This window comes from Lynx canadensis, chromosome B1, assembly GCF_007474595.2.
Source record: "Lynx canadensis isolate LIC74 chromosome B1, mLynCan4.pri.v2, whole genome shotgun sequence".
Classification (NCBI taxonomy): Eukaryota; Metazoa; Chordata; class Mammalia; order Carnivora; family Felidae; genus Lynx; species Lynx canadensis.
Genome location: NC_044306.2, coordinates 15,741,208 through 15,764,271, shown reverse-complemented (window position 1 = coordinate 15,764,271; position 23,064 = coordinate 15,741,208). Strand labels below are relative to the sequence as shown.

Sequence of the window (23,064 nt, the reverse complement as noted above, 5' to 3'; positions counted from 1 at the left end):
TTCAACTTACCAGAAGATGCTATCAGAATATCTTTAAGAATTTAAATCAAATCCAACCTAAAAAGACATTTTAAGTCGTAGGAAGAATGGAAAAATAAAGGCTTGAAAAAGATATGCTTAGGCAGGTATTAACAAGGAGAAAATAGAAGTATCAATCCTAACAGTATGCAAAATAGAATTCAAGAAGTGAATTTGTCCCACTAAAGGGACAAAGAAGTATTTTACATTAATAAACTGACCACAGATCTACCAAAGAGATTGATAAAAAGCAAAACAGAACCAGACCATGAAATGGACGGAGCCGTAATCGCTGTGGAAGACTGATTGATTGATTACATCATACACACAGAAAACTGCTTGCTTATGGGATAATTGTCGTCCACATGTGTTTTGTCTGTTACACAATATTTAAAGTGATGAAATGCCAGTTACTGTTGCTGCATAACCAATTAGCCCAGCACTGGGGTGTGGAGAGACTCCAGGGTAGGGTGACTTGATGGCTGGGGACTGGAATCAGCTGGGTGCTGATTTATTGATTTGTCAGGTGTCTGGGCTTGCGATGACTTAAAGACCAGACTTTGCATGGGTCCCGACTTCTTCACATATGGTGGCCTCAGTGTAGCTGGATTTCTTATTCTTAACACGGTGGCTCCGGGCTCCACGTACAGTGTTGAAGGAAACAAGGCAGTAACCTCATCCCCTTTTATGACCTAGCCTCAGAATGTGATCATGCTAGTCCTATAGCATCATTTCTTCCACATTCCTTTAGTTTAAATGGTTATAAACCTTCCCAGATTTAAGAGGGAGGGACATATACCCTCCATCCTAAGGGGAGGACTGTCAGGTAGCTTATGGACATGTTTCAAAACCTCTTTAGTCCAACATACTGCTTTACATTCCTTCAAACGTAAAAAATACATTCCCCTTTTCAAAGATCCCCCACCCCCAACCTTGACATCGAGGGTCTAAATCAGGTCTAAGTGCAGCTGAACCTCACTCGTGGGTCCTCGGTCATATCTCTTTGAGTACTGGGACAGGCTTCTGCCAGGAGAGATTAGGAAGGCGTAGTAGTTGTATTTTTGAACCCCATAAGTCCTAGTTCTTCTGTATTCTGTGTTTTAACTGAAAACTGATCGGTTCTTGTTTTTAGCTCCTCTCTCTCCTTTTTCATTATGGATACGATCAACCTTTAATAACTCTCAGCATCCTGCACGGGGATCTACTTAGCCAAATCCGCCAGTGGCGGGTATTTTTTCCATTTTCCTAGTCACCACTGGCAACAGTTTTGCTAAAATTCTGTCACTTCATCCTCTACATCAGCAGTCTCCTCCAGACCCTTCCAGCTCTGGTCTCAAAGCTAGTATTTTAGGTTTTTATTGCAGTAGTACTCCAATTACTGGTACCCAGTTTTGTGTTAGTTATTGTTGCTTTGCTAACAAAACACAAAACTTAGATGTGTAAAAGCAGCAACCTAGGATGACTCGAAAGACTAGGATCGTAATGCCTGCACGTGGCCCCTTTATGTGGTTCAATTTCCTCACAACATGGCAGCTTCAGGCTAGTCAGACACAGGGTGGCTCAGGGGCCCAAGTACAAGTATTCCAGCAAACAAGGTTGGGGGGCTATAGGGGGTGCATCTCCTCCTTTGCCTAGCCTTGAAAGTCACACTTTTGGCTATATTGTTTTGGTCCACACAGTTTCAAGCCTGCCCAGATTCAAAGGAAGAGGGTGGGAAGAATGTCACAGAATTTCTCATCTGACAAGTTCATGAAGAAGACAAATTTAGTAAATTCTGTTGTTATTCCTTGCATTGAGACCTCTCAGCTACAGGTGTTGGATTTTTTTTCTTTAAACCTTTAAAAATAACTATGTTTTTAGGTTTCTTTATTTTGAAAGAGAGATTGCTCACACGCAGGGAAGGGTGGAGAGAGAGGGAGAGAGAGAATATAAAGCAGGCTCCACAACATGAGTGTGGAGCCCGACGTAGTACTCAAACTTGCAAACTGTTGAGATCATGACATGAGCCAAAGTCAGATGTTTAACCGACTGAACCACCCAGGCATCCCTAAAAAATAACTTTAAAAAGAAAATACCATTGGTTTTTTTAATAGGGATCGTGAATATGCCTACAGGATGTTTTTGTTTTTGTTTTTGTTTACGTTTATTTGTTTTTCAGAGAGAGAGAGAGAGAGAGAGAGCGTGTGCGCGCACCCACAAGTAGGGGAGGGGCAGAGAGAGAGATCTGAAACAGGTTCCACGCTGTCAGCAGAGCCCAATGCGGGGCTGGAACCCATGAACCGTGAGATCATGACCTGAGCTGAAGTCGGTTGCTTAACTGACTGAGCCACCCAGGTGCCCCCAGATATGTGTGTGTGTGTGTGTGTGTGTGTGTTTAGGAACAGATATTATATGAGTAAGGACTTATATGGCTTAGAATAAAATTTCCAGTGATAGCATCTGTAAATTTTTAAAACTGCTGTCTGTATCTCAGCCTAGGTGAAAGCAAAGCTGATTGATACATCTAGTGACTTGTGTTAGATGACTGAGTAACTGACTCTAGCGATGATGGGCATGATATTGAAATACTGTAAAGAGTTGGAACAAAACTGTTTCATTAAAGAAAACTAGGGAAAGCAATGTTTCTTAAATATGTGAGTTTAAATATTTATATACATACTTACATAAATGTGTTCCTGAAAGTTTATTCAACTTACAAATTTTTTTAGATTTCAATTGAAAAGCAAAGGATCAAGTATTTGAGCATGCCTCATGTTAAAGCATACATAGCCACTTTAGAAAAATGTACTAGTGATAACTAGCATGAGTATATGAGTACTCTATATATACTTTTTCCATCATGGAGCGTTAGAGTGCTATTATTTTCAATGTATTAGATTGAACTTTATTTTACTTATTTTTTTGCTATTGCCTTATTTTACTTCTAAAAACTTTAAGATTTTTTTTTCAATTTTATTTAATTTGAGAAAGAGACAGCACGAGTGGGGAAAGGGCAGAGAGAGGGAAAGAGAGAATCCCAAGCAGGCTCCACACTGCCTGTGCAGAGCCTGATGTCAAGCTCAAATTTACGAAATCGCGAGATCATGACCTGAGCCGAAATCAAGAGTCGGATGCCTAACTGACTGAGCCACCCAGGTGCCCCCTAAAAACTTTTTTTTTTAAATGCCATTCAGAAAATAGCTTTTAATTCCCTTTAAGATTTAATTTTAAAAGCTTTCATATGTGGGAGAATTAATCTAGAAACCTTATTAAATTCTACAAAACGTGCATTTCTTGGAAGGAAGATAATTATGAACAGCGCATCTATATCTTTCTAAATGTGTTCTTCGGGTTTTACCATTAACTTGGTATGATTTTCAACAAATTACCAACCTTTAATTCCCTCATTTATTTTGTATCAGAAAGCCACTGTTAATCTTTTTTTTTTTTTTTTTTAAAGTTTCTGTAATCTTTGGTAGTCTTTGGTTTAAACATGGGGGGGTAGACTTCTGGTTCTTTTGACCATGTTCAAATGATTTGACTTTTCTGCACCAGTCACATTTATTTATTTATTTATTTTTTAATGTTTATTTATTATTGAGAGACAGAGAGACACAGAGAGTGAAAGGGGAGGGGTAGAGAGAGGTAGAATCCGAAGCAGGCTCCAGGCTCTGAGCTGACAGCACAGAGCCCGACGCGGGGCTTGAACTCACACCCAGGTGCCCCTACCAGTCACATTTTAAAATGGGGATTAAAAAATGTCTCTGTGGATTTAACAGTGTATTTAACAGTGTAAAATGCTGAGGAAGTTAAAGAATTAAAGGTACTCAAGTAAAAACAAATAACAGCTACTTTAAAAAAATATTGTAAAAAACAAATCACATGTTCCAGTCAGTTAATCTGATACAGTGTACTCATTGGTAGTGCAGAGTTAAGTTGAAACATTTAGCAAGCTTAGTATTTTTAGAAACTTTTAACAAGTGTTTCGTAATAATTGTCACTTACTGAAAATTGGTGAAATTTAAGAATTAAGCATGTTGGTAAAATTTCATTTGATAACAATAGTATGCAAAATATTTTTATTGGTTAAAAACTCCTTTTATATAATGTATTCATTTTGACTTATGTTTAATTAGGAATAAAATGTTTGATTTTTACTGTAGAAGTATTTGTTTTAATGTCAATATTAAGACCATAAAGTATTTTCAGATTAAGTTGAAAGTTTCAGAATATTCTGGGTTTGTTTTTTGCCAGTTGTTAGCCATTGTTTCCATCAGTCATTGCTGAGGACTTTATTTATTTATTTATTTATTTATTTATTTATTTCTAAGATTATTTGCTTATTTGAATAATCTCTGCACCCAATGTGGTGCTTCATCTCATGACCCCAAGATCAAGAGTCGCATCCTCTCTACATGTTGAGCCAGCCAGGCACCCCGAGAACATTTTATTTTCTAAGTATGCCCTCCAACTCACAAACTGTCTCAATTGAAGTATTGTATTACATTTGTGTATTTGGTGCACTCAACCAGAGGTTTCTAACCTCCCCCAGCTACTAGGCTGCCTTAGGGAGACGTCTACATTTCTTATTAAAATATTTTTACGGTTGAATGTATAGTTTTTACTCCCAAAGAACCCAACCAAATGTGAAACTCTAGGCTGCCTCTGATTTTTTTTCTACATAGTTGTAGTATGGATGTCATTATTTCATACGTGCCTTTTCATGACACTAACATAGTCTCCGTTTCTAAGAGTTGAAGTGTCAGTTTGTGCCGTCACGTTGCCATGTGCCTTGTTCAGTCATCTTTCCTTGTCTTGTTCGCTTCTCTAGCTTTTCTGCAATTAGATAAAAAAGGACCGCAAAGACACCACTTTGATCAGCCTTCAGTAGCACCAAGGAAAAACTACTCTTTCACAAGAGAGGAGGTGAGACAGATTGATAGGGAAAATCAGAGGCTTTTGAAAGAACTCTCAAGACAGGCTGAAAAATCAGGAAGCAGAAGTACGATTCCTAGAAGATCGATTGTTCATCCCCCTAAGTTATATCACAGTGCCCTCAACAGGCAGAGGGAACAACAAAGGATTGAAAGAGAAAATTTGGTAAGTAACTAAAATTTTTTAGTCATCAAAGAAAATAAATGGTAATGATTTATAAGGCCAACTGACAGGAAATCAGATACACCCACATTTTCATAATTATCTAAAAGTAAGTATGGATGTGTATGGTGTGAAATACATAATGAGCCACGAGCTGGAAAGTACAGTAGGTGTTTTTTGTTGGGTTTTTTTTGGTCATCAGGCTAGATTTTGAGGGAACGTTAGATGAAATTACTGAAAGCTGTATTATTTGGCCAGGTGTGTTAAATCTCTGCAGTAGTGTAGGAAATGGCATTCCAGGGGTCAGATACACGTATCTTTTGTGAAGTATTCAGTCACTAGCCAAATCTGCTTTACTTTATTGTATCCTTGAAGGCCGAAACAATTTACATATTATTTATTTTAAAGGATGAATACATCTCAGAGAGGTCAAATTTTGGTGATCTGCTCCTTGAATTAAGAATCAGATATTAAGAATCAGATAACTAAACTGTGATGTTCCAAGGAATATAGGGACTGTTGAAAATCTTCACATTAAAAACTATTACTCATATCATTTTCTTCATAAAACTCCATTCATAACAATTGTTGGTGTTTACTGGGCTCTTACCTAAATGCCGGCATTGCTCTAAGTGTCTCCAAATATAAGCTTATTGAATCCTAACAGTAATCTTTCAGGTAGGTACTGTTTTTATCCACATTTTACTGATGACATGACAGAGATCTAAAGGGATTAAATAATGAGCCCAGGGACACAGGGCTGGTGAGTAAATGGCTGAGCCAAGATTTTAAATACAGGTAGTGTCTTAAACCAAAATTAGACCCTAATGGGCACATAAATTCAGAGCTAAGATAATTGATAAAGCTATTATTAAAATTATTAAAACGGTTTCCAGAATTCATCCTCATTGTATTTCGTCACCCATACGGTTCTGTTTGACCATGTGCTTACCTGAACTTGTACTAACACTTGTAGAAATTTTTACTGTTGTCCCTAATCTCAAGAGCCGGGGAGCTGGGATGGTGTATTTACAAAAACCAGTAACCCTTACGGGCATGTGGCAACAGCTAGGTGGCAGCAGAGCAAGCTGAATGAGGCTGTGGGCAGTGAGCTACATGCCAACTCTGTGCACGTGACCGTGGCAATTGTTTAAGATTCGTCCCTGACTTAGGAAGATTTGAAATTATGTCCTGAACATTTGGGTTTGCCTTTTTTGTTTATTTTGACTCTCCTGCATGACTCTGGAGCCTCTTTCGCAAGTAGTTCATAGTGTATCCTGTTTTACAAAGTTTAGGTCATTTCATCCTCACGGCACCCTAATGACATAGTTACTGTTGTTGTGGGGGAGCAAATGAGACTCTGATTGGGACATTGGGATTATTCAAGGTCAGGCAGGTAGCAGAATCATATGTGAGTTACCTAGCTTTGGGGTTACTTTTTTTTTTTTTTTTAACAGCTTTTTGAGATACAATGCATATACCATAATCATTTAGGGTACAATTCAATGGGTTCTGGTGTCTTACTAATTTTTTTAAGTTGTAGTAAAACAGATATAATACAAAATGTGCCATTTTAACTCATTTTTGTGGTCAGTTCGGTGGCACTTTCACTGTTGCCAAAACTTTTATTGTCATCCATATAGAAGCCCTGTACCTATTAATAACCCTCTTTTCCCCCTTCCCCTCAAGTAACCTCTAATCTACTTTCTGTCTCTCTGTATTTGCCTAATCTGCGTTTCATGTAAATGGAATAAGACAGTATTCATGGTTTTGTGTCTGGCTTATTTCACTCAGAATAATGTTTTTAAGGTCCATCCGTGTTGTAGCACGTGCCAGAGCTTCATTCCTTTTTCTGGCTGAATAATATTCCATTATATGTGTGCACCGCAGTTTGAATATCCGTTCACATGTTGATGGACACTTGGGTTATTTCCTCCTTTTGGCTGTTTGTGAGTAATTTGTAGCGAATACTGATATATAAATGTCTGTTCTAGTCTCTGCGTTCAGTTCCTTTGAGCGTCTACCTAAGAGTGGAATTGCTGGATCATATGGCGGTTCTGTGTTTATCGTTTTGCAGAACCCGGGTTTACTTTTGAACAGTTGAAACCATTCGTGTGAGTGACAATTCCGTGTATGACCAGGATGAAAACTATCAGCAGCCTCTTTTTACAGCTTCGGTCATCCCTGAAATCAGTTGTACATTACAGCTATTTTAATAAACAGTGGAAAATTACCAGTTTTACTCTTTTTACATACACTTAGTAGTTTGTATATGTGAGCAATATTTTTGTCCCATTTGATAGTAAGATCTTATTAGTATACTTGAGAACAGTAGAAATAAAATGTGGGCCACATGAATCGTTCAAAATTTTCTAGTAGTCATATTAAGAAGGTCAAAAGAAACAGATGAGATGCTGATAAACTATTTTATTTACTGAGTAAATTCAAAATACTACATTTTAAAGTATGTAACCAATGTAAAAAAAATTAATGATGAGATTTTTTTTTTCTTTTTTGTGTACCAAGTCTTTGAAATCTGTTGTACATTTTCCATTGAGTGCTCATCTCAGTCTGGACTGGCCATATTTCAAATGCTGTGTAGCCTCACAGTGGTTAGTGGCCTTGGGCATTTAGCTCTAAATCAAATACTAATTCATGCAGAAGTGAAAAAAGTAAATTCAAGCTGAATAGGAAAATAAACAATTTATTATAAAATATCATTTATTATGTTATTGTTTGGAGAGTTTATCATCTGCATTTATGTTTAACACTTCATTCTCTAAACCAAAACAAAACTTTTCTTGACTGTTTCTACAGTTATTCCTCATAATGACTTTATTTTTTCTTTTTTTAAAAAAATTCTAGAGGTACCTGGATGGCTCCGTCGGTTAAGCATCCGACTCTTGGTTTCAGCTCAGGTCATGATCTTGTGATTTCATGAGTTCAAGCCCCATATAAGTCTTTGTGCTGGCAGCACGGAGCCTGCTTGGGATTCTCTGTGCTCCTCCCTCACTCATGCTGTCTCTGTCTCTCTAAATAAAAAAATAAACTTAAAAATTTTTTCTTAATTCTATTATAAATTTCCATTAGAAGTATGTCAAATTTATGTTTTAGTTGGAGAGTGTTTGGCGGTCTTAAAATATTATCTTCTTATGGTATGTCTTTCCATTTTTTCAAGCTTTCTTATATTCTACCTTAGTAAATTAAAAAAAAAAATTTATGTTTATTTTTGAGAGAGAATGTGAGCAGGGGAGGGGCAGAGAGAGAGGGAGACACAGAATCTGAAGCAGGCTCCAGGCTCCGAGCTGTCAGCACTGAGCCTGATGCGGGGCTTGAATTCATAGACCATGAGATCATGACTTGAGCTGAAGTCGGATGCTTAACCGACTGAGCTACTCAGGTGCCCCTTCCTTAGTAACGTTTTGTGGTTTTCTTCAGAACTATGTATTTCTGTGCTTTTGTACATGAAATTTTAATTTTTTTTTTTTGTTGGTTATTTATTTTTTGAGAAAGCGAGGGAGCAGGGGAGGGGCAGAGAGAGAGAATCCCAAGCAGGCTCCACACTGTCAATGCAGAGCCCGATGTGGCGCGTCAAACTCAGGAACCGTGAGATCATGACCTGAGTCAAAATCAAGAGTCTTAACCGACTGAGCCACCCAGGAGACCCTGTGCATGAAATTTTTTATTACATTTTCTGTTTGCTCTTGTAAACTGTTAATTTTTGCATATGTATTTTATAATCTGCCACCTTCCAAATGCTTCTTTAGATCTGTATTAGCTCTAATAGTTCCTCTGTGTGAGCTGGTATATTTTTTAATCTGTTTGCTAGCCTGTTCATAATCAAAATACACGCATGCATACACACGTGTACACACCCACGCACATTCGTGGTTATTTCTGTGTCAGATGTAGTGCACAGGCAGGGTCCGTTACCTCTAAATGTTTATGATTTGTATTTCCTTCATTCCTGTATCTCCAGTGACAGAGACCAATCAGACGGCCAACAGGCATGATGACTGAAGAGTTCTGTTCCAGTACTTTAGCTTGCTGGTAGTCCAGAGGCTGTTTAGAGTGACACAATCCAAAACAAAGAAATAGTGCTGTGCTGAGTGGGTAGAACAGGAAGGCAAAGATCCTGTATAAAATCGAGTCCTGTGCTTCAGAGTTAAAAGCATACTGTTAATCTTTCAGGTGAAGTTCACAATTTTCATTATGTTTCAGGAGGCAAATATTACCTTTCCTTCTCATTCAAAAAGGAAACAAATAAAAGGAATAATAAAGAAAAAGTAATTTTATCTAGTAGAGGGCATGCTTGCTACCCTACATAGACTCGATTAAAATTTGTGAATTTCCAAAAATGTGTCTCATTTTTAAATTCGTGAATTTTGAAATACTCTCATTAAGCCATATTTCCTTAATTCATTTGAATATAATATGAATCCTATTTTTATGAAAGAGTACCACAATAATCTTAGCAGAAGGAGAGGGTGATCAGGTGAGTAAGGGTATTTGTATTTCGCTTTGCTGTCTAAAAGAAATGAGATTATTTCATTTTTTTTCTTAACACTTATTAAGAGACAGAGAGAGACCGCGAGCAGGGGAGGGGCAGAGAGAGAGAGAGAGAGAGAGAGAGAGAGACACAGAATCTGAAGCAGACTCCAGGCTCTGAGATGTTAGCACAGAGCCCCATGTGGGGCTTGAACTCATGAACCATGAGATCACTGAGCCACCCAGGCACCCGGAGATTATTTCATTATTTAAATGTATGTCAATTGCCTTCTTTGTATGTGAAAGAAGAGGATGAGGGGAGGTGAGTATTTGAAGCAAGATTAGGGAAGAAGGAAGATTCCGTAAGGAATAGATAAGGATTAGAGCCTAGAGTTCAAATGGAATTAACTTGTTTTTCTTTTTTTTAACTTTCTGAGAATACACACACACATACATATATATGTAATTAGTTTTAAATCCAGAGAAAGTAGGCAGTAAAGTAGAACATAATCTTTCCATTCAGGAATTCTTCTGTTAAAATATTTTTTTTTGTTAAAATATTTTTAAAATAAAAGTAATGCATATACAAATTCAGAAAATGCAGGTCATTCTTAAAAACATTAAATGAAAGGTAGAATCCTCCTTCCATCTTCTGTTCTTTGCTAGTCCAGAGGAGGAATTTTATTTTATTTTATTTTATTTTTTAATTTTTTTTCTTTTTTTTTTTTTTAACATTTATTTATTTTTGAGACAGAGACAGAGCATGAACGGGGGAGGGTCAGAGAGAGAGGGAGACACAGAATCGGAAACAGGCTCCAGGCTCTGAGCGGTCAGCACAGAGCCCGACGTGGGGCTCGAACTCATGGGCCACGAGATAATGACCTGAGCCGAAGTTGGCCACTCAACTGACTGAGCCACCCAGGCGCCCCAGAGGAGGAATTTTAGACCTCTTAGATAGAATGTGAAAACTATCAAGCGGAGAGTGATACGTTGTCACAAAGATGAAGATTTATGGTAAAGCTCATATAGGGGCGCCTGGGTGGCTCAGTTGGTTGAGTGTCCGACTTCGGCTCATGGTCATGATCTCATGATCTCAAAGATCTCGTCATCTTCGATCAGGTCTTGATCTCATGGTCTGTGAGTTCAAGCCCTGCATCGGGCTCTGTGCGGACAGCTCAGAGCCCGGAGCCTGTTTCAGATTCTGTGCCTCCCTCTCTCTCTCTGCCCCTCCCCCACTCATGCTCTGTCTCTCTCTCCATCAAAAATTAACATTAAAAAAATTTTTTTATGGTAAAGCTCATACCTAGTGTAAGAATTCAAGTGTGATTCGTAAGATCTTGAAATAATTTATAGTTCACTCTGTCTGATTTTCTTCCTTCTCTGGTTATTGTCTGTGTCTCCTATCATACAAGAAAGAAAGCTAATGATAACTAAGGGTGGCTTCAGTTACAGAAAAATATGAAGAACAATCCTGGTTTTCCCTGACTGTAGGATGCTTGTTACTCTTTAATGTCCTTCGGGGTCTTTGCTTTATCACTTTAGAAACAATGAAGCACCTCCCCTCTGCTGACAACTGCAGAAATCATTAACACATTAGTCATTCATTTGTTTTAACTTTTCTGTTTCCAGAGATGGACAGGATTCAGGTTGGGTTAGTTTTCCTTCCAAAAAGAATACTTCCTAAATAGAAAAACAAATATTTGGACAAACTATTTGGGATTCTTTATTAGAATTTGATTTGAGTAGCAGATTCTAAGATTGAAAATACTAAGAATTTGTAAACCACAAATTGGAATGTAAGTAACCATTCTTATCATTTCTCAATTCATGAAACATTTATTTAATGTCTGCTGTGATCTATGTAAGACACTGAAGGAATATAAAAATGTCTATAAAATACTGTCCTGTCATATAATATATAACATAGCTAGGAAGGTAATACTAGTGTATGTCAAAAAACTAGAAAATAATACAAAGCAATATGAATGGTAGCATTCATGTTTGATAACTCTGTACCAAATGCCAGGGACTGCTGTGAGCATTCTATATGCATTATCTCAATTACTGCTTAAAACTGACTCTTGGAGATTATTTCATTAATACCCACATCAAGTCATACGGTCATATAATCATTGGAAGAGCCAGGATTTAAATGCACGTCTTTCTGACTAGATAGCTTACATTTTTGTTCACTCTGATGCAAATGTTAAAATATTTTGAACTGTCATTTTTTTAAGTTTTACCCAGAAGTACTAAATTATTCACTAGATTAAAATGTATCTACTTTTGATTTTACACTTTATACAGTAATCAGTACTTCATATTTTGATAGTTTCTATAAGCAAGAGCTGTTTCTAGTAGAAATCATCGCTTTAACTTCTGCTTAACTTATTCGTGACGTACAAATGATATAGTTCCATGTAATTTAGATAGCTGATCTCTCTCTCGTTTTCCAAAGTTTCTGCCGGTAAACTTGATAAGTGACATATCAGGACAACAAAATGAGCTTATTCTTTGCCTTACTGTCAAATTATTTCAGAATTGATTTTGATTATATTACTTTATATGTTTTATATCTGATGAATAAGCGTCACAGTTTTCTTAAAATTTAAAAAAGAAAAACCTACATCTAGCCAAATAAACAAATTTAGGAAATTAGTTTATCCAAAAAATAGTGAGGCTTCTACTAGCAAAAAAGCAAAATTAGTAGTTAACTGAAAATAAATTTTCTGTCCTGTTCCCCCCACAGCTCAGAGGGTAGTTAATAGGATAATCAGATGACATGGCAAACGATGCCCTGCCTAGCAGAGTACATGGTGTGATACGTAGGAAGTTTCTTACTCACTTATAAATGTATCACTCGGGCATGCAGGAGTATTCTCTTCTTATGCAAACTATAAATGACAGGGCAATATTTTATATTTTTTCTTCTGTTCCTTCCAGTGTCTTACATAACTCAGAGCAGTTACAAACTGTAGGTAGAAAAGGTATACTCCTAGGAGGTTTTGCCCTTAAAATATACAGCCTCACTATGTACAGTGAGAAAAAGACCACATGTGGTCTTGTGATGGCAAGACCATAGACTTTACAGACGGAACCATGTTTAAATTGTAAGTCTGGGCTCAGCAGAGAAAACTGTTAACTCTAGTGGAGTCTGGCTTCCTGAGGGAGTTAGGTGTGCTCTAGCCTTAGAAGGTAAAAACTGAGAAAGGCCATTTCATGCCAAAAAGAGCTGGCAGGCCGAGATCTCTCATTTGGTCGGTGTCCTGCTTCATGTGCTCTAGATCGCTGCCGTTTGTCTCCAGGTTCCATGTATTTCTGTAACACCTTCCTTCTCCCTTTTCTAAACAGCTCTCTGGAGTATTTTGACTTGTTCTACTACCATCTATCACTTCTCTGGAATTACTCAGAACACCAGTCAGAATAGAAGGGTGAGGGTGAAACTGATGAGAGCAAACACAAAGTTGAGAAAAAGTTCTGGATATGGTTGGTGGTCATGGTTCACGGTGATGTGAATATACTAAATGCCACTGAACTGTAAGCTTAAAATGGTAAATTGGTAAAATGGTAAAAATGGTAAATTTTATGTATTCTTTGCCATAATAAAAAGAAAACAACGTTGAGGCAGAAGGAAAAACAAGGTGTGCAGAAAAAAATTTGTCCTGTGACTGAATTCAAGAGGCTGGTTTTTTAATGGCAATCTGAGTGCTGAACAAGAATTCTCTTTTCTTTTCTTTTTTTTTTTTTTTTTTTCAACGTTTATTTATTTTTGGGACAGAGAGAGACAGAGCATGAACGGGGGAGGGGCAGAGAGAGAGGGAGACACAGAATCAGAAACAGGCTCCAGGCTCTGAGCCATCAGCCCAGAGCCTGACGCGGGGCTCGAACTCACGGACCGCGAGATCGTGACCTGGCTGAAGTCGGACGCTTAACCGACTGCGCCACCCAGGCGCCCCAAGCATTCTCTTTTCAAATAAAGATCAACTTGCTACAGAGATAGTTTAACTCGATAAAGAGATAATAAAACAATCATAGATCAATTCCTTGATCCATTTGGTCTGCTCAGATATTCCCTTCTCTACGATACCTTTGAAAATGAAACAAACTTTCTACCTTTTAATATATGAGGAAAGAAAATAAAATTAGGAATGTTTACACATTAGATTCTGTTACGGAATCATATTAAAATACAGTGTTACTGGGGGCGCCTGGGTGGCGCAGTCGGTTAAGCGTCCGACTTCAGCCAGGTCACGATCTCGCCGTCCGTGAGTTCGAGCCCCGCGTCAGGCTCTGGGCTGATGGCTCGGAGCCTGGAGCCTGTTTCCGATTCTGTGTCTCCCTCTCTCTCTGCCCCTCCCCGTTCATGCTCTGTCTCTCTCTGTCCCAAAATAAATAAAAAACGTTGAAAAAAAATTTAAAAAAAAAGAAAAAACACACACACAAAAAAATACAATGTTACTGGATATTATGTTGCCTTGGCTAGTTGGTTTATATATCTATTTAAAAGTTATAGTAGATGATTTTCAAACTTAAGAGTAAAAACTTTTTTCTTCCAAACTAGATTTTATGCAGAATATTTAGTATATGAAACAGGCAACATGGAGAGCACAGATGGACCGGTAGAAACTGGGAGCGGGAGACCTGAGAGGCCACCCCCTTGGCCTCTCCTCAGTGTCCAGTTGGGGCACAACTGGAAAGTAAACAGCTAGAAAGCCAGTGCTCTAAAGTCATATATAGAATTGATAGTAACTTAGATAGGTTTGTGGTGATGTCTAGGTTGAACGAACACACTGGGCTTTTAGCATTTTGTCCATTCTCTGAGAAAATCACATTTCATGCATTTCCATTTATAGCACCTTTCCAAACATTGTAACCTGACATAAAAGAGAGATGTGCCTGTGATCCGTTGTTAAAACCGTACTGGTTTTATAGGATAGATAAAACCCTTGGATTTTCCTAAAAAAATTTTTTTAATGTTTATTTATTTTGGAGAGAGAGAGAGAGAGCAGAACATGAGCAGGGGAGGGGTTAGAGAGAGAGGGAGACACGGAATCCAAAGCAGGCTCCAGGCTCTGAGCTGTCAGAGCAGAGCCTGATGCGGGGCTCGAACTCATGAACTGTGAGATCATGACCTGAGCTGACGTCAGAGGCTTAACCAACTGAGCCACCCAGGTGCCCCAAACCCTTAGATTTTCCTGAAAGTATATTATTTGAAATATTTTTTCACATAGCATCTCAAAAGTGATTTTAAAATCTTTATTTCATAAATTTCTATTAAGTATTTACCAATTTAACACTAATTTGAAGAGATATCTGTACCCCTATATTTATTGCAGCATTATTTACAATAGCCAAACTATGGAAGCAGCTTAAGGGTCCATCAGTAGATGAATGGATAAGAAAGGCGTGGTATATATACAATGGAATATTACTTAACCATTAAAAATAATGAAATCTTACCATTTGTAACGTGGATAGAGCTAGGGAGTATTATGCTGAGTGTGTCAGATAAAGACAAATACCATATGGTTTCACTTCCATGTGGGATTTAAGAAACCAAACAAAGGGGGGAAAAAAGAGACAAACAAAAAAGCAGACTCTTAACTATAGAGAACAGACTGATGGTTGCCAGAGGGGAGGTGGGGGGACAGGTGAAATAGGTGAAGGGGATTAACAGTACGTTTATCATAATGAGCACCAAATAACAGAATTGGTGAATCACTATATTCTACACCTGAAACTAATACAACACTTTATGTTAACTGTGCTGGAATTAAATATTTTAAAGTGCCTTTTTAAAAACTTACTGCTGTTGTGTTCCTGAGTTATTGCTATCACTTCTATCTAACGTTGACTTTTGAATTGTCTTTAAATGAAGGCTTTATTGAAAAGACTTGAATCTGTGAAACCAACAGTTGGTATGAAACGCTCTGAACAACTGATGGACTATCATCGCAATATGGGTTATCTCAGCTCATCACCATCCACCAGACGAGTGAGATCAACTCTTGGCCAGTATAGCCCGTTAAGTAAGCATGCTCAGAATTATTTTGTTCTTGTGTGTATATTTTATCCTTTTTAAAAAATATAACTTATGTTCTTGGATAGAGTTTGAAAATGGCTGACTTCTGGAAGGCCTTGTATTATTTTTCACTAGTAGGCTCTTCTCTTGTGTTAGTTCACTCAACGTCAGGTTTCGCTCACAGCATGTAATGGTAGCACAGGAAAGAAACAAGAAAAAGGGTTGAAAATATCAATACTGTCTTCAGTAGTAGACATTTTATTACATTTGTTAGAGGAAGAAATGAATAGATAACGCTGTTTAAAAGTGGCTGAGACATTCCCCCTAACGAGCTAAGGATTATTGGTAATATCCTCCCGCCCCTATATGTGCTTTGTCTTCCTCACTGGTTAACTAAAACAGGAATCAGCAGTCTGTAGAGTCATCACATATAATCCCTCCTAATGCTTGACCTGTGATCAACACACACCCAGCTAGTGGTGCGTCCCACAGAATGTAGCATGGAGTGGCCACCTCGTGCTAGGGTGTGTGACACAGGAAGTTTATGCTGTCGCTCCATGTGTGCATTCTAAACCATAAAAAAAGAAGCCGAGGCACCTGGGGGACTCACTGGGTTAAGCACCCGGCTTCAGCTCAGGTCATGATCTCACTGTTCGTGAATTCCAGCCCCAGGTCAGGCTCTGTGCTGACAGCTCAGAGCCCGGAGCCTGCTTCAGATTCTGTGTCTTCTTCCCGCTCTGCCCCTGCCCTGCTCACACTCTGTGTCCTTCAAAAATAAATGTTAAAAAAAAAAAAAAAAAAAAAGAGTGAGAGAGAAGCCAATGTTAGAAGAAAGCTGTAACCACCTATGACATCCCAACTTCCCAGTGCTCTTGTGAGTCTTAAACACTCAAATGACTAGTGAGTCCATTCATTCATCTCATTCTTCAAGCGTCACTTCCTTGCTATAGTCATTGACTGACATAGGGTCTTAATCCAGTAATTCATACTCGGCATTATGCCTTGAACATGGTTAATTATTTCTTGAACAAATTTGTAAATAGTTATATAAAGTGGCTTCTTTTATTGCTTGAATCATTTGAGCAGCTTTTTAAAACATGTATTCCCATCCCAAATCTGTTGAATCTGAACCCCCCCCCCCCATGTAGAGTCCGGGCATGTTTATTATTATTTTTAATTTCCACAGGGAGTTCTGAAGTGCATTCCTGTTTGAGAATCATACTAAACTACTAAAAATTCATGTGAGATAGGGAAGAAAAATTTATTCTGAACTTTAAATTAGGAGAGGAAGTTTATCAAGGGTTAATGGATGTATTTAGTTTAAATAAAATTATTTCTTGTTCTTCATATATTTTCAGGAGGAGCTTCTAGAACATCCAGTGCTACCAGTGGTCTCAGTTGTAAGAGTGAGCGACCAGTTTTTGACACATCCAGTGGCCTGTTGCTAAGACCTAAGCCCCCTAATGTTCGTACAGCTTGGTTATAAAAACTCTTTTTACTTCAAGCATTGTTCATCCAGTTCTTACTGAAGTGCTCTTGTATATTATTATAATTCTCTGTGTAAATGTCTGTAATTTAAAATTTACAACAATGAGTTGTAATTTTATTGTAATTCAATGCAAAATTGTTTAAAAAAAAAACAGTTTAATGTAAAATCAGTGTTTCCTGTGAGGATGTATTTCTATGAGAGGTATATGTATTTGATAGAAAAATGGTAGTATGCATGTATATTTTCTCAACATAGAAAATGATTCAGCTCTTACACTGACAAAACAGTTGTGATAATATCACACTGTACGTCGGACCCAAGATGTTAACTACGTTGTTCTTGTTTTATGGGTTTTTTTTTAATTTTTTATAAGTTTTAAACCATGATCGTAGCTCCTAAATATAACTTTGTTTTCTCTTTGCTCCAGAATTCAGGTGGTATAACTCTTAATTTGATTGTAAGACTCGATTGTATACTTACTGTGAAACGAAACTTGAAATTTGTTTCCATTGGTGGAGCTGATTTAGATTTGGTGAGCAGACTGAGAGAAGCTTGTACTAGGGCAGCCCTTGTGATTGACCAAAGGCATCTACTACCTCCATATGAGTAAGTGTGCTGAGTTAGATCTTAAAAATGTGATCAACCATTCCAAACCGTTTCAAACTGTGAGTATTAGAAAGTTCATCTTGGAAGCAAGCTCCTTCTCTTCCACGTTCTTACACATTCAGGTAAAGTACCACTAACGATTCTGAGAAATGAGGTAGACTTTAGAGTCACAGTCCGCTACGTTGTGAATAGGTTGTCCAAGGACCAGATCACCGCAAGCAAAAGCAACTATTTGTCGAGCACAATAGCACCACCAGTTTGAAAAGGCAAGAAGCAGATCCTGAGTTGTGTCAGAACAGTGTTTTAAGAGATACTGTTAACAAGTTGTGTTACGTTTCAGTGTTTACTGTATTCAGAGAGGAGATAAATAAGAAATGTGTGGTCTTAAAGCTTTGGAAAGTCCAGCTACTATTTTTAAGGACTGAGAAAGAAAATTAAAATATGAATGGTAGAGGAGAAATAGCACACATTTTGTTGAGGCTACTTTAAATGATGTCAGCTAATTTTCTTGTTTGGTTGGGGCTTTTGAGTTGAATTCTGGCAGAACCATTTTTGCCAGTCCCACTTTGCAAATCCTGGTAATCTTAATGGAATTAGTAAGGGCAAATAGGGTGTCATATAGTTGACAAATCAGAATATTTCTCTGTCCATCTGTGGGCTCTCATTTCATATAGCCGAGTACATCTCGGTCATGGCCGCTTCTTCTATCTTGGTCATCGCTGATGCATTATCACTTTTTCTTTACTGGCCTGTTTAGTATGCCTTTAGGATGTACTGGGAAGTTTCCATATTAAATGCCAAATCTTGCTTTTTTTAATGTGAGTTCTTGCTCTGTAGCCGCGATAATATTTGTTGTTTGTTTTTCCAAGTTAACTCAAGCTTTTGTAGCATGTGGACTGAACTTACTTTTCTAACCACCTTGGGCAGTAAGCCAAACGTCATGTTGCTAAATATCTATTCAGAATTTCTTGGTCTTCGGTTGGCATTGATAGATTTTGTCAGAAGATAGGGCCTGTGAAGTGTGGCAACAGTGGTGTTGAAAAAAATTCATGTGAACACAACCTGACAGATTTTTCTGCTTCTTTCTTTGGGCTATAATGTTCATTCATTGTTATTTGAAGCTCTCTTCTGGTGCCCACGTTTTTACATCATTTGGCACTCTGCTTTATTTATTAACTGTAGCTCTGCTAAACCAGGGGTGTTTTGTTTTCTTTGGTGTTTAGCTTACTGCACTTTTAATGTTTGTATAACAACTTATCTTTAAGAAGAGATAAGGTAATGCTGAATTTGGACACCCGCCTGATATGGTAAGCCAGTTTTTAGAAATTGATTTTTAAGTTGTTAGGGAAAATCTATCTATATATATCTATATCTATATCTAGATATCTAGATATAGATACATAAAAATATAAACCTTTTATGTTCATGACATTAGTCTCTGAATATATTTTATATGGCCTTTGCTGTCATAGGTCAGGATTATAACACATAATTTTTATAGATCAAGCTATACTTGGATTTTAGATACTAATTTCATGCCTTCAGTTTTTACTGCTTTGACGGCGGGTTCATCAAAGTATCGCTGATAGCTGGGATCCAACTTGGAGTAAAAGTTGGGAATTCCGAGCAGCAATGTTCGTCCTTTCAAAGCAGAATTCACAGGTCTGTCGTCATGAGTACTTATATACGATAAGTAAAAATAGAAGGATAGGAGTGGAAGAATATATACTATTTTCTGATATAAGCCAAACTACTTTGAAGGTTTAAGGGACACTTTTATGAAGGAATCGTTAAGTATACTATTTTTATTTTCAAGAATTTCTGAAAGGTGAAGGATCACCTAGCACCACTACATATTAGGTTCACTTGGACCTAATATATATACTTTGGAAATTTATATCTGCAACTGGAAGTTATAATCCAGAATCTAAAATTATCAGGCAAGATTCTTATTGAGAGTTATTTTCATATCTGTCAAATGTTCAACTAATGTTCCCTCCGTTTTAACAAGATTTTATGAGAGATTTTGAACTATTGAGATTATTTCCTAAGGGATACCTATTTTATCTCACACTTTCCCTGCTTTGTTCAGTCTCCATTAAAAGGCTGCTTTCTTAGCTACTACTCCGAATAAAAGTTTTCTGGTTTGCTTATAAATGTAGTGTAATGCAGTTCTCAAACCATTAACCCAGTGTCCAAAAATGGTACAGAGCAACTTTAGAAAGAGGTCATGGTGATACTTGTGCGCTTCTGTTCAGATTCAGGCACTGCACACTATGCAAAGTGTTATGGCCAGTATAAGTTGGAGACACAGTTGAATTTATTATATTTTAATAATTAAATTTATAAGATGTTTAATATCTTAAACACCAAAATCTTAACCTATAAATGATTGTATACCATCCTAGGAAATCTGCTTAATGCTAATGGCTACTTTATTTCCATGAATAAAGATTAGTAATAAACTTAAAAATCAACATCTTTTTTTAATTTCCCAATCTGTTACGTGTTTTAAGCCTGAAGAATTAGCTTGACATAGTGAAGAAAGAAAGAACAAAAGATAACTGTTGATCCTGTGCCCATCTCTCAAATATATTTTCTTTTTTCCCCCATAAATTCATATGTGGCAAATGTATTTTCTTGTTCCCATTTTAAAAATGAGAATAATAACTTTTTAAAAAAAAAATTTTAATGTTTATCTATTTTGAGGGAGAGCGAGACAGAGTGCAAGCAGGGGAGGAGTAGAGAGAGAGACACACATGCAGAATCTGAATCAGGCCCAGGCTCTGAGCTGTCAGCCCAGAACCCGATGCAGGTCTCGAACTCATAAACTGTGAGATCATGACCTGAGTGGAAGTCGGACGCCCAAATGCCCAACCGACTGAGCCACCCAGGTGCCCCGAGAATAATAACTTTTATGTGCCTTACAAGTCTAAGAATTAAAATGAGGTTGGAAGGAGGGTATTAGTTATTTATATCTTTGAAAGTATGACATTTACGTGGGAAAGAGTTTGCTTAAAATTGCCTTGCTGGTTGCCTCTTTAAAACACATCATCTAATTTTTTCCGTAAAATTGTTAAGATGCTGCAACACCTTATAGCCTGATAGAATGTTTTGTTTTTGTTTTTTAAGCGTCCACAGCAACATTTCATGTGCATTATGAGTGATAAGAAATACTCTTTTTAAAACTTGCTGCTAAAACTTCAATTTAGGAATTTTTTTGATGAGGGTTAATAATAATGATGCCATTGGAATAAATCACTGAGTAGTTCCAGCAGTAGTATATGTGAGCTCCCAACTACAAAGTTCAAGGATGCTTACAGCAAATAAGATTACATCGTAGCAGAAAGTTTTATTTGATTTTAAAATTCTGGTGACAGATTTTTAAGCCACTGAGATACTTCTGGAGGCTCCATGATACAGTCTTAAATGTTCTGTGCCTCAGTTTGTAAGTTCAGGTAAGTTGCAGTATTTGTTCTAGATGACATTTTTTAAGGTTTTATTGTTTTGCAAAGTAAACTTACAAGGTAACCTGTCATTAATTTACTATAATGAGACACAGGATTTTTTCCTATGAACCTAATTTGACATCCACTATTATAAAATGGTAAAAGAATGTAGATAGCTACCAAAAAACTATTAAAAACTGTAGTTCCAAATTCTTACAGTATTTTTATTACAATGATAGTCTTCACCAAAAATCACACATTTATTTCATGTGTTTGGGAATTATAGTCAATCTCCAAGTTTGAAGTAAGCTTTGTTTTCTTTATTTCATTCTGAGAATTTTTTATTTCATGAAGAAAATACCTAGTATTAAGTAAATATATCTTCTTTACATGTAGTTGTGTATACTAACTAGAAGAACCTAATTTTACCATTAATTTAAGATTTAATTTTTAATAATATTTTGGGGAATGTGAGAGGGATGTGAGAATGACATAAAGATTTTGTTAACCATTTATGTAAATACTACAGAAATACAGAAAGGGGCACAAAACATAAATGTACACCTCATATATTGTTAGAACGCAAATACCTGTGTCACCAGAGTTGGAATATTGCCAGAACTCGTGAGCTCCCTTGGGGCTCCCTACCAGTCATGACACTCTTTTCCTGCTAAAAGGTAACTACCATGTTAGCTTTTAAGACTGTTGTGTAGTTTTGCCCATTTTTGAATGTCCTACGAATGGAATTAGATTCTTTTGTGTCTGCCTTCTTTTGCTGTACGTATTCATGTTTCTGACATTCTTTCATGTTGCATGCAGCTGTAATTCATTTGTTCTCATTTCTGTATAATATTCTAGCGTATGACTGTACCATGGTTTTTTTTATCCATTCTGTGGTTGTTAGACATTTGAGGTGGTTTCCGGGTTTTTGGGTTATTACAAATAATGCTAATATGAAGTTTTTTGTAGACATATCTTGATTACATATGCATGCATTTGGTTGGCATATACTTCGGAGTGGAGTCGCTGGGTAAGATTTAGAGTTTTCCGGAGTGAGTGTACCAATTTTCTCTCCAGCCAGAAGTATATTAGTTCCTGTTGTCCCATAGCCTCACTAATATAACCAGTTAGGTGTGTATATAGTGTTATTCCATGATTTACTCGCACTACTTTGATGACTAATAAGATTGAACGCTTTCGTGTTTATTGGCCATTGGGATATCTTTTGTGAAGTCCCTTTTCACAGTTTTTTGCCTGTTTTCCTATAGGTTGAATGTCATTTTCTTGTTGATTTGTAGGAGTTATGTGTTCTGGATACAATACAGTCCCAGTGTGAGGTATGCTGCAAATATTTTCTCCCAGTCTGGCTTGCTTTTTCACTATAAATGATGTCTGTGAACAGAAGTGCTTAATTTTACTTCAGTCCACTTTATCAGTCTTTTATAGTTAGTGCTCTTTTAAAATGTTGGATTTTATGAAATTTTCATTTAACCAAACACATGAAGATATTCTGCTCTATTATTTTCCAAAAGTTTGACCTTTCACATTTAAAATAAAAAAATTTTTAATGTTTATTTTTGAGAGAGAGAGAGGGAGAGGGAGAGGGAGAGGGAGAGGGAGAGGGCGGGGCAGAGAGAGAGAAAGAGACATAGAATCCAAGGCGGGCTCCAGGCTGTCGGCACAGAGCCTGACGCGGGGCCCAAACTCATGGACTGCGGGATCATCACCTGAGCCCCAGTCAGACACTCAACTGACTGAGCCACCCAGGTGCTCCTTACCTTTCACTTTTAGTCATGCGGTTCATTTGGCATTGTTGTCTCTTTTTCAGGAAAGAATTCTACTGTTACCTTAATTATTGGCTTCCAGCTTTATTCTTTAGGTTTAATTTGCCATTATTTTTCTAATTACTTGAAATG

At 37.2% G+C, this 23,064-nt stretch overlaps 1 protein-coding gene across 1 annotated transcript in view; it reads left to right on the top strand.

The window, feature by feature from the left end:
- Window positions 1-20,172, top strand: part of CFAP97 (cilia and flagella associated protein 97) — a 40,090-nt gene extending 19,918 nt beyond the window's left edge. Inside the window, exons 3-5 of the mRNA XM_030312125.1 lie at window positions 4,829-5,097; window positions 15,461-15,611; window positions 16,963-20,172. Coding sequence (XP_030167985.1) covers window positions 4,829-5,097; window positions 15,461-15,611; window positions 16,963-17,090 — 548 coding nt within the window. The 3' untranslated portion in view covers window positions 17,091-20,172. The remainder of the gene's footprint in view (window positions 1-4,828; window positions 5,098-15,460; window positions 15,612-16,962) is intronic.
- The last annotated feature ends 2,892 nt before the right edge of the window (window positions 20,173-23,064 follow it).